At 35.5% G+C, this 13,015-nt stretch overlaps 1 protein-coding gene across 1 annotated transcript; it reads right to left on the bottom strand.

Moving 5' to 3' along the window:
• Nucleotides 1-2,527: 2,527 nt before the first annotated feature.
• On the bottom strand, nt 2,528-9,131 carry LOC131520346 (NACHT, LRR and PYD domains-containing protein 3-like). The gene is given in 14 exon segments (XM_058744521.1): nt 2,528-2,891; nt 3,147-3,323; nt 4,051-4,221; nt 4,714-4,887; nt 5,003-5,119; nt 5,221-5,385; nt 5,548-7,147; nt 7,150-7,304; nt 7,390-7,458; nt 7,629-7,751; nt 7,837-7,947; nt 8,100-8,207; nt 8,526-8,675; nt 9,016-9,131. Coding segments are annotated over 13 exon segments (3,207 nt in total). The 5' UTR covers nt 8,588-8,675; nt 9,016-9,131; the 3' UTR covers nt 2,528-2,716.
• Nucleotides 9,132-13,015: the final 3,884 nt, after the last annotated feature.

Here is a 13,015-nt window from a genome sequence, read left to right as displayed (position 1 = left end):
AAATACAATCCAATTTAGCTACTAAATATATTAGCTCACTCCACAATGAATGTTTAACCCTATCCTGGGGGGATACAACATTTGAGAGTCTATGGGGAGAGGCAGGGAAAATTTAGGTCTCTTTTGTGAGTTTCATGTTGAAACGGTGTTTGTTGTGAATATTTAGATCTGGGCACTTCATTCATACATTCTTTGTTTAGCTCACAGGCAGCATTTAAAAACAACACAATCGTAGTGGGAAATCTACTGACCTTTAGATAAAAGCTTACATATTTCACATATCTTCAATATTTGGAGGGGACTAACAAGTTTAAAAAGATGGTGTTAAGTGTTAGCTTATTACGTTTATGTTGATATCACTCACACACGACATATACATTATCAGTCACCGTGACGTCAAAACAGACCGGCTCGGCATCGGCAGACTTTTTAATTACAAAATAATTAGTTTTGCTCTCAAACACAGAATTTTTGTTTGCATAATAAAGACACAAAAATAATTCCATAATTGCCTACCCCTACTTTCTCATTGTGATAAGTTCAAATCTGATTGTCTGGTTTTTGACTTTTGATTTCAAATTCAGATTTCTTGACCTTTTGTCATTCAGATCTCTAATACATGGTAAACAGAAAGCATGCTGCATGTTTCTTCATTTGGTAGGGCAAAATATTGTTGAAATACCCACTGTAATGTTGATTATACAGCTTGAAAATATGTAAAAATACCTTGTAGATGTGTTTTATTTCTTAAGTGAATTGGTATTTGCATTGATCTGTCACCCTTAGATAAATCTGAGCTCTCCTGATCAAAACTGTTGGATGAAACTTTCATCGAGATTAAACGTCAGTGAAATTTTAATTTAAATGTAGTTGTTTTAATAATTTAGAATTTAATCACAGCTATGCTAGTTTCTGCATATATGATACCATACAATTTCACTTCAGAAAAATCTTTTAATTGAACTAATGCTGACATTGATTGATCCATCACTTTTGTCTTGACAGTTTAATTTTCAATCAGTTAACAATCTAATTGTATTATATTTCAGTGGACATAAAATTGTATGTGATATTTCATGTACCAATACTGCAATAGTAATAATCAAATATGTTGTCTCACCCTTTCAGTCATTTTAAAGAGGTACAGAAATCAGTGTCACTTTTAGTTTTTTTTTTAATGCGTCCATTGAGTCTGAAGTCTAACGCAGGTCAGTGACTTATATCTGGCTAAACATAAGTATACAATTACTTTGTGATCATCTTGTGATCATATAATATGACCTTTGTGTGACAAGTCCAACTCTCTAACCATTAGGCCACGACTGCCCCCAACATTTTGATTCTGCAAATAACGTAACTGCAATTCAATTCTTCTCTCTGTCTTTGCAGTGGTGCTTACCTTGTGTTTTCAGAATTCAACTTGCTGGTCCTCGTAAATCAGTCAAATAAAGTGCTGGTTTTTTGCTTTTTCATGTGTTACCTGCTCTTCCACATGTGAGCATGCAGTGGCATTAAGGAAGATGGCAGTGGCCTATAGTCTCAGTCTCAGATGTCACACCCACTAAACGTCTGATGATTGTTGCATGCAAAAATGAAAAGCACTTTCTCAATGTAACAAGTGCAAATCTTATTGACTGGTTTTGCACAACCTCTCTGAATAAGGGCAGATCAGGCACATTGGTTTGCCTGGTAACAAAGTTTTTGAAGATGAAATAATCACTAGATTTGGTGAAATTTGAAATCTTTGAAGGATTTTCTGTGTTTTGCACTTATTAACAAGTAGACTAGATGGCCACGAGCAGAACAACCATTCTTTGAATGATTTTCTGCTTGCTTTTTTTTATACACATCTCAATACTTAAAACAACTTAAAATGAATGTCATCAATCACATGTCATTTGAAACCTGATTGGAGAATGTAGTCAATTCAGTGAAACAAGATGCAGGTTTATTAGTCTTGTAGTCTGGTTTATTCATATTCTCTCTATTTGGATTTCTTCTCCTGGATTTGATTTTCTGCCTTTTGTTTATTATAGTCTTGGATTTTCTCTTAACCCCATGTCATTCAAATCTCTATTCCTGAATCATCAACCTTGTTTTCCTAAATTCAATATTGACATGAAGAATGAAGACTTATGTGTACATTTATTATATTTATTTACATATATTACATAGGTGTAACTTTAGTTAACATTATAACCATAATCATAAATATAAAAGTATATATAATATACTTTGAAAACAGTATATGTAACACTTTATGAAACCTACTATCCAAACTCTCAGTCCATACAAATTGTGATTTGTCTTTATCTTAAAGGGATAGTTCACCTAAAAATAAAAATACTGTCATCATTTACTTGCCTTCAAGTTGTCTCAAAGCTGTATGTTGAACACAAAAGAAGATATTTTGAAGAATGTTGGTAACCAAACACTTGCCGGTAGCCTTTGACTTCCACAGTATGGAGAAAAAAAAGAAAAAACCCTATAAAAGTCAATGGCTACCAGCAACTGTTTGGTTACCAACATTCTTCAAAATATCATCTTTTGTGTTCAACAGAAGAAGAAAAAAATCATACAGGTTTGCAACAACTTGTTGCTAAATGAACTAAATGACCATGTTAATTTTTGGTGAAACAGTTTTAGATTGTATCATGATTTCACAGTGCATGATTGCTACTCACAATGTTAAAAGCTTGATTGTTTATTTCTGGAGTTATCTTAATGATCGTTTTTTTGATGAGTTGTCCAATATCATGGAGAGCACATTTAAGTCTGACTCTTCCAGATCATTCTCAAGCAGATCAATGTCTTTCAGGCGGGATGGATGTGATTTCAGAGCTTCAGTCAGTGCTGTCACACCTTCATGTGTAACTTTACACTTGGACAACCTGAAGAGAGCAGAGTGGATTTATAAACACAGGTCAGTGGTTTTTGCTATTGCTTCATTTGATTTCAAAGGTTTTGGATCTGTGATTGCGCTAAAGTTATGATTGCGTAACTTTCAGTTATATTGGCCTTGTCAAAATCTACAGTTCACTGTTATTGGGGTGAAAAATCACTTCTTTAGGCTTAGTAATTATACAGTCATTAACTTCAAATTTATTTAATAATTAAGTATATAAGCTAATTGTGTTGTAACTCACCTTAATGTTTCCAATGCACACCGACTTTTCACCAGAGAATATTCACAGAGATATTTAACTCCAGTGTCTGCTGTGTCATTACAGCTCAGGTCCAGCTCTCTCAGATGAGAAGGGTTTGAGCTCAGAGCTTTGCTCAGGTAAACACAGCCTGCTTCTGTTACTCCACAGTTCTTCAGACTACAAAGAAGAGAAAATACATATGAAGTCTCAATCTAAAAAAAAAAAAGAGATCCAAAGCTGTTTTGATGTTGCAACATGAAAGCCTATTGAAAGAAAGCCCAAACATTCTTAACTGTAGAAATTCTGTATATTTGATTGATTTGATACAGTGATAGTAGAACATTTAAAATTAGTATCATCTAGAATCTGTTAATGATAGTAAAAGCCTAATGAGTTATGTTTGTTTTTGTCTCGTGAGGATCATGCTCAAAACAATTATGCCTTTAAAAATAATGGTTTAGTCTTTCTGACATCGTGGTCACATGTATTTTTTTCTCACAGTCTTTATCAGTATTTCTCTTTTAGTTAGTTTTCAATATTGACCTTGTCAAATTCTGTCGTTCACTGTTATTGGGGGTGAAAAATTACATTTTTAAAAAATCACGTCTTTAGGGTTAGTAATTATACATAAATGGGAGACATATTTAGGTTTGAAAGTACTAGTTTAAAAACCTGCTATTTAAAAAAAAAAAAACACATTTGTTGAACACTGATCCAAATTAGAGTACAGTAATCCCCTGTGCTTGTTTTTCATTGTCCATGACATTTATGTCCCTGTTGTTTCGGCTTTGAACATTCAGCAGAAGCCCTTACAAAATAAAAACCCTTCACCATGAAGCGATTATAGTTTAATGGTCATATTGTTGTTTGCTTAATCTACCAGAAGTATTCAGAATCATCTTGCCTGAGTGTCTTCAGTTTACAGTGAGGATGATGCAGTCCAACAGAGAAGAGCATCACACCTGAGTCCTGGAGCTTATTCTTGCTTAGAGAGAGCTCTTTCAGGCTTGAAGGTATTTGTAGTATTTTAGCCAATGCTATACAACTTTCGTATGTTATGTTACAGTTATTTAACCTGTTAAATACATTTAAAAGGTTCTTTAGTCATTATTAACTTCAAATTTATTTCATAATAATGATATGTGACCCTGGACCACAAAACCAGTCTTGAGTCGCTGGGGTATATTTGTAGCAATAGCCAAAAATACAGTGTATGGGTCAAAATGATTGATTTTTCTTTTATGCCAAAAATCATTAGGACATTAAGTAAAGATCATGTTCCATGAAGATATTTTGTAAATTTCCTACTGTAAATGTATAAAAACTTAATTTTTGATTAGTAATATGCATTGCTAAGATCTTAATTTGGACAACTTTAAAGGCGATTTTCTCAGTATTTTTTTTTTTGCACCCTCATATTCCAGATTTTCAAATAGTTGTATCTCAGCCAAATATTGTCCGATCCTAACAAACCATACATCATTGGAAAGCTTATTTATTCAGCTTGACCCTTATGACTGGTTTTGTGGTCCAGGGTCACATATATAGTATTTGTGTTACAACTCACCTTAGTGTTTCCAATGCACATTGCATTTTCACTAGAGAAGCACAGAGATGTTTCACTCCAGAGTCTCCTATGTCGTTCCAGCTCAGGTCCAGCACTCTCAGATGTGAAGGGTTTGAACTCAGAGCTTTGCTCAGGTAAACACAACCTGCTTTTGTTACTCCACAGGTCTCCAGACTACAGAGAAGAGGTAATACATTTGAAGTCTCAATCCAAAGGCAAAAACCTTGTGGCAAAATTTGTGAGAAATATCAGTTTTAAAGTGTTTTTTAAGAGAGTTAACAAAACCTACTTCAAAGATTCCAGTCTACACTCTGTGTCCTGTAGTCCAGCAGTGAGACTTATGAATTTATCATGCCCAAGCTGATTATCATGTTTATCTGGCTGATTGCTGAACCATTCCTCAATTCTGAAGTGACATAGAAATGTTTCTTTAAATGTCTTTTAGATGTACATAATGGATTTGTAATATAACATTGTAATATTTAACTTTACTCCATAGAAACATACAATGGTGGTGCACAGCACGAGTTCTTTACTCCTGCACTGAGTATTTCCACTCCTGAGTCCTCCAGGTTGTTGTGGCTCAGGTCCAGCTCTCTCACATTGGATTGTGATGAAAGAAGCGTAGACAGTGTTAAACAGCCTCTTTTTGTGATATAACAGTCACGCAACCTGGAAGAGTAAGTAGACTGTCAAAATCACATCAAATTAATATATTTATTTATTTATTTATTGTTTATTTGTTTATTTATTTGTTGTTTGTTTATGTCATTTCATCATATATATATTTTCTGACTGCACTCACACATATAGTAAATTCCAAAAAGTGCTCACCAGGCCTTGGTAGACAGCTTGATCACGGGATGCAGCCAGCCAAGGATTATGTCTGATCTACCATATTTACATAGTTCAAACTCATCAAACTGCTCATCTGATGTCATTAAAATGTACATCAGAGCCAACCCAAGTTCTTGGGACTGGATTTCTTTGTTAACTTTTCCCGAGGTCATGTACTTTTGGATTTCATCAGTTAGAGAATGATCATGAAGTTCATTTAGACAGTGGAACAGAAGGACACTTGTTTCTGGACAACTTGTTTTTATCATTTCCTTAATATACTTAATAGTAATCACTATGTCCTGGGGAAAGACTTTTCTTTTTATCAAAAACCTTTCTAGAAGAGCCTGATTTGACTCCATTGAAAGTCCCATAAGAAAGCGAAGAAAGAGATCAAGATGTCCATTCTTACTTTTTAAAGTTTTATCAGTTGCATTTTTGAGTACAACATTAATATCTGATTCCATTGCTTCACCCACTTCAAGCACATTTTTACTGCTGTTTGCGAAGGACAGGTGCACAAAAAGAGCTGCTAGATGTTCCTGAATGCTCAGATGAACAAAGCTGAAGACTTTCCCTTGATACAAGCCAAGCTCCTCTCTGAAGATCTGAGTGCACAATCCTGAGTAAACTGATGCTTCTGTCACATCAATGCCACACTCTCTCAGGTCGTCCTCATAGAAGATCAGGTTGCCTTTTTCCAGTTGCTCATATGCCAGTTTCCCTAATTTGAAAATCATCTCTTTGTCTTTGTCCTTTTTCTCACTGTACTTCATGTCTTTAATGCAAATTTGTGCCAACAGGAAGTGTGTGTACATTTGAGTGAGAGTCTTGGGAATCTCTCCACTCTCTGCTCGACTCAACATCTTCTCCAGAACAGCGGCTGAGATCCAGCAGAACACTGGGATGTGGCACATGATGAAGAGGCTCCTTGATGACTTCAGGTGTGAGATGATCCTATCGGCCAGACTCTGATCACTGATTCTCTTCCTGAAGTATTCCTCCTTCTGTGGCTCATTGAAGCCTCGTACCTCTGTCACTCGATGGACACACTCAGAGGGGACGAGATCAGCTGCTGCTGGTCTGGAGGTGATCCAGATGAGAGCAGAGGGAAGCAGATTCTCTGCAATGAGGTTCATCAGCAGCACGTCCACTGAGGCTGATTCACTTACATCACACAACCTCACATCGCTCTGAAAATCCAGAGACAGACGACACTCATCCAGACCATCAAAGATGAACAACACTTTATATTTGTCACTGGATATTTCCATTTCTTTTGTTTCAGGGAAAAAGACATGAAGAAGATCTGAAAGACTGAGTGTTTTGTCCTTCATCAGATTGAGCTCTCTGAAAGGAAGTGGAAATATGAGCTGGACGTCCTGATTCTGTTTCCCTTCAGCCCAGTCCAGGATGAACTTCTGCACAGAGACTGTTTTTCCAATGCCAGCGACTCCCTTTGTCAGCACAGTTCTGATGGGTTTGTCTTGTCCAGGTAAAGGTCTAAAGATGTCACTGCATTTGATCGGTGTGTCCTCTGTTGCTGCTCTCCTGGATTGTGTCTCAATCTGTCTCACCTCATGTTCATTACTGATCTCTCACTCTCACTCTCTGTGATGTAGAGCTCTGTGTAGATCTCATTCAGGAGTGTTGGGTTTCCCTGCTTTGCAAATCCTTCAAAAATGTACAGATGCTTCTTTTTTATTTCTGATTTTAATCTTTGAATCTTGACATCAGGCCTCTGTGAATCACGCCTGTTAAAAAAATATGTTTGTCAGTAACAGATAATATGCGCAAATGCTACAACTATAAATAAGACATTTGATGCCTTGAACCTACTGATGAATAAATTCTCCATGAAAGCTGCCAGTCTTCACAGCATCCTGACATGATTTTGTTAGTAAACCCCTTATAGACAAAATAATATTTTGTAATAAGCATTAAAATCTCAACTATGTAAAACCTTTAGGAATTAAGACTTTTGCATTTGTCTGAGAATTGTAAAAAACTTTTGTGCGTGCTATTTACCATTCACTTTGTTGAAGCAAAATAAATGTGTTCTTATCGTAGAATGTTACCTTAGTGTCAGTGGAGGTGATCCATTCAGATGAATTGGCATTTGCATTGACCGATTGCTCTTCATAGACAAAAAACTTGGGGCAGACGAATCTGATCTATCCTGCTGAAGACTGACAGCGAAACTAAAAGCCATTTGTTGTAAAGTAGACATGCAGTGTTTAAGATGAGGTTAACAACAAACCATTGAGGAGAGGAAGTTATCATTACCTTTTTTCCATTGGAGCTGATCCATTTTTCAGATGAATTGGCATTTGCATTGATCGGTCACTCTTCATGGACAAAACACTAGGGCCAGAAGAGTCTGATCTGTCCAACAAACTGCGAGAGTAAACACAAGATTACATTATGCTATATGATGTAAATTAAGATTATTGTTAACATCACAAACATTTTCATCAGTTGGTTTACAGTAATTTCAATGCTATAATTATTGTTAATTAACTAAGCTTAAAAATATATTTTTTAAATACCTTAGATGTGGAAGATGTGTTTTATTTGATAAGTGAATTGGCATTTGCATTGATCTGTCACTCTTCAAAGACAAAACACTGAGTGAATCTGATCCCTCCTGATCAAAACTGTCAGATGCAACATAACAATTTTAAAGTTATATTTGAAGTTCAAAATTTAATTACAGCAATGTTAGTGCATATATAGCACAGTGTAATACAATTTATCCTTGATAAGTTGAAAAATCTTCATCTTTTAAGTAACTGAACTGATACTGACATCAATCCAGCACTCATGTTAGGTTAAGGTAGGACTGATGTAATCTGTAATGGACTTTAAATATCATAAAGTAATTGTTTCAATTAGCAATATAGGTTTGATAGGCTTCCATGAACATACAGATTCAATTTATTGTACAAATAAGTAGTCAAATATATTTGTCTCACTCGTTCAGTCCATTGAAGGACGTGCAGGGATTCATGATGTCTTCAGCGTTCTTTGTCGACATAGTGTTTTTTTATTTTATACATTTGTTTTTTTCCAACATAATCGAGTGGAAAAAGAAAACCTCTTGTCTTCTTCAGAACATGGCAATGCTGCAAATGAGGAAGATAAACATGATTAACAATGTTTATCAAACTCTCTTTAAGATCTGGTTTTACTGGTTTGGTACGGTAGGGTTATGCAGTAAAGTGTAATAAAGGTCGACTGCTTTTGAAAAATATTGTAAAGCATTAATTACATGACATAAAAATGAAAGTATACAAATATTGTATATTGTATCAAATGCAAATATATGTTGTTATTACATTACAAAATTACATATAGATTCTACAAAACCTTTTCCCAAAGCACAACTTCTAATAGTGTCAGGTTGTTTGTGTCTGATGTGATTCATCAAATGCTTTTCTCGTTCTGTGCAGTAGTAGTACTCACCAGAATGATGATTTCTGTTTCTTGCAGGTTACCACAGTTTTTTGTTTCTCACAGGGTGATGTTTATTCCTCAGTGCTGTTGTGAGCGGGTTGTGGCCTCAAGGAAGTTGGTGATGGATTAGTCTCTGCCCCAGACATTATAGACCGCCCACAGTATGTTCACACACTGCCTCATGCATACTGCATTTTTATGGGTATTCCAGAAAGCAGGTTATGTGACATACTTGGGCATGTTTTAAATGCAAGTAAGCAGATAAACTCAGCTTTCGGTTCCAAAAACAGAGGTAACTTTCAGGGTATGTAAGTAAGTAGCAATTTATTCTCTGAACATGACCCACTCCGGAGCAGGGTTAGTTTACTTAAGAGCTATCAGTACATGGGTGACCTATTGACCAGACTCCAGTAAGCACTATTATAAAGTAATAAGGTAGCATTTATGTCGTATTGATATATATTAACTATAAAGCTCTATTATAACAAGGTTTATTTCATTCTGGTATATTTTTGTCATCTCACACATACTCTGAGTTTACTGAACTTACTCCCGGACGTGTTTTTAGAACCAGCATACCTCAAGTTAGCAAAGTTTGGGTTAATCAGCCAAGAGTTTAGGGTATATGTGACAGTAAGTTAACCTTACTTTCTGGAATACCCTCCAAGTCTTGCAATACAATAGTTTTGTGTGTGGAACAGACAGAATTTAAGTTGTAATTAATTGAAAATACTACTCTTAAATTGCAAACCTGGTGCTTCACAAAGATAAATATCACAGAAGAACCAATCTAGTGCACAAACTTTTCCTTCAATAGCATTTTGCCGTTTTTGTTCGTTTTAAGTTCCTTTAATGAAGTCACTCAGCGGCCATATTTGCAATGCCTGCAAGTCCGGGTAGCTATTTCGGGCATCCGAGACCAGTGTTGCTTCTTATGGTCAAATAGCATTAACAAAGCTCAGTCTTTTGAAGATACAATACATTATATATTCCTAATTTGTTCTCAGCCTGACATTTTACAAACATGGTAAATGAAGACTTTAATTAACACAGGTCTTTTTATGCACCTTATATATACATTTTAATGTATGTAAAAATTTAACAAATGGTTTGTGTGTGGTTTACATTGCTTGACAAAAATGATAGATATACAATTTACCTTAAACATTTCTATTAGTTCTGTTTCTTTTCTTTATGTGATGAGTTGTCCAGTATCATAGAGATCACTTTCAAGTCTGACTCTTCCAGATCATTCTCCAGCGGACAGTGAACACAGCTGCAAAGATCATCGGTGCCCCTCTCCCCTCCATCCTGGACATTTTCCTTACATGATGCTCCAGCAAAGCCAACAGTATCGTGAAGGACTCCACACATCCCTCCCACAGTCTCTTCCAGCTCCTACCATCAAGAAGACGGTACCGCAGCATCAGAGCCCGCTCTGCCAGACTGCTCAACAGCTTTTTCCCCCAGGCTGTGAGAGCCCCGCCCCCCTCTGAAACCCCTTACAAACCCCCTACCTCCTGAAAAATGGACCATCTGAAACTTATGGAACTTTTTTTTTGTGCATTCGAAGTGTGCTACACACAGGTGAGTGGGCCTGTACAAACCACCTGTAGTAGCTCACTCTCCTCCTCTATGCGCACTAGTCACTTTCCACACACACTGCTGTGTGTATACAAATCCCACAAAAAGACTCAGTAATATACGTATGTTTACATGCTCATGCACTACAAATCATCCTGCACTGTTCCCCAGCCAGCTGCTGACTCACAATGTTTCTCTTCGCACATGTACAGTATTTATCTGAAGCACTCGTATAGGTTGTATAGTTTGTATTTTTTAGTTTATGTATAGGTAAAAAAAATAAAAATAAATTTATATATAGTATATTTATAGTCAAAATCTATCAGTAGGATAGTTGTGTATAGGTTTATATTGTTTTACTTCATTGTTGTATGCCTGTATTTATGTAGCACTGTGGTCCTGTGAGGCACGACATTTCGTTCCACTGTATGCCCCCGCATGTAGCGGAATGACAATAAAGCTCAACTTGACTTGACTTGATTCTCAAGCAGATCAAGTTCTTTCAGGCGGGATGCATTTGATTTCAGAGCTTCAGTCATTGCTGTCACACCTTCATGTGTAATTTTACATTTGAGTGGATTCATAAGCATAGGTTTGCTGTTACTTCTTAAATTAACAGTTTCTTAATCAGATTTGAATGATTTTGGATCCAATTTTGCATATTTTCCAGAGTAGCAAATAATGGTTTTCCAGACTTTTACCTCAGCTTCTCTAGTTTAGAGTGTGGCCTTTGCAGTCCAACACAGAGCTTTTTGACCCCTGAGTCTCGTAGATCGTTAATGCTCAGATCCAGATCTGTCAGACTGGAGGTCTGGAGATCCACTGGGTGGATTTATATCATTATAGGATGAATGTGTACACACACTTCCAACACACATTTATGTTCAAACAACTTGTAAAGTGAATTTTGCATCCGATGACCCCTTTAACATTTTCCGATATTTCAGTGCGGATGAGAAGCTTCTGTAAAGCTTTTGAAAACACTAATATGGACAGAGAGCATTTTGAAATGAAATGTATCCGGATTAATGTAGATGTAGCCTTAGAAAGACAGTGATGTCGAAAGCTGCATGTAAGGTGTTTGTTGTCTTTATACCCTTTCCAAAAAGTAGTATACTTCAAGTTTATTTTATTAAGTATACTTAAGTAAAGTTCAAGTATATTTTAAGTATACTTTATGTAGTAAGTATACAAATATCAGTGTACTAGTAGTATACCATACAGTAATAGTAGTATACTATTTCAATACTCCTTGAGACTAAATTGGCCCACTTTTAAGTATACTTTAAGCATAACAGTAGTAAACTTTGAGTACACAACTAGTTTACATCAATGTTTTTAGCTTGTACTGTAACTATACTAAAAGTGAACTTATAGGTATACTGATAGTTTACTAATTAAATACTTGTAGCATTCTTTGAAGAATAGTCTCTGTAAACTACTAGTTTAGTAGTTTTATACTGCAAGTATACTTGCTAGTTTTCTTTAAGTGAACTTTACATCATACTTTAAGTATACTACTATGTCCCTATTTAGGTATTAATTTGTATATATTTTGTTATATGAATATCTGAACATACAAAACATCAAAAGGAAGAACAGGGTATCTGCTTGTAAACAAAAACATTTTATTCTAGCTTCATGCAGTCTTTTTTTAAACACTTGAATGTGTAAGTTTCATAAATAAATAAAAAATAAAGAAATAAACAACATTTTGAACAAAAAGCTGAAAAAAGACTATGAATTGGATTCAGAATGATAATCAAAACGTAGATGTCGATCAATACCCCAAAGCTTGACAGCCATTATTAGCTCTTCATTGGTCGACATTTTATTCCATAACCTTACACAGCTTTGATGCTGTTTTATGTCTGATGATCATGTGGAAGCATCTGTTGTTTTGGTTTCTTCTTCACTTGTGTTTTTTGGGAATTCTGTACAGAAGATGTGTACTAGCGCCCCCTACCATATAACAATGAAAACACATTCTAGGAGCACAAGTATAGCTCAAATATATTTTGACTTTTTCCTAAGTATAAGTCAAGTATACTTAAATGTCATTTTAAGTATATTTCTGATAGGTACATAAAAAGTAAACTAAAAGTATACTTTCCTATTTTTAGTTTAAAAGAAGTATACTAATAGCACACTTGAATAAACTTCTTTTTCGTAAGGGTAGTAATTATTGCACAGCAATGTATTTAAAATTGAAGCATTCCAGTCTGTCATTCACTCATCGCCCTCAAAGGCGCTGTTTTCGCGTTTGAAAAGACACGCAAAAAACTCCTTAGTTGATTTATTTTTACCCCAGAAAGAATCAAGCATTCATGAACATATGGCTCACAAGTCACACCTAGCACTTTGAGAGAAATCACGTAGTTTGCCAGCTCTCTCACCCTTTACCAAGAAATGATCCATAAAAATT

Source organism: Onychostoma macrolepis, chromosome 15 (assembly GCF_012432095.1).
Source record: "Onychostoma macrolepis isolate SWU-2019 chromosome 15, ASM1243209v1, whole genome shotgun sequence".
Classification (NCBI taxonomy): domain Eukaryota; kingdom Metazoa; phylum Chordata; class Actinopteri; order Cypriniformes; family Cyprinidae; genus Onychostoma; species Onychostoma macrolepis.
Note: the sequence above shows the minus strand (reverse complement) of the source record. Positions and strands in the feature narration are given on the sequence as shown.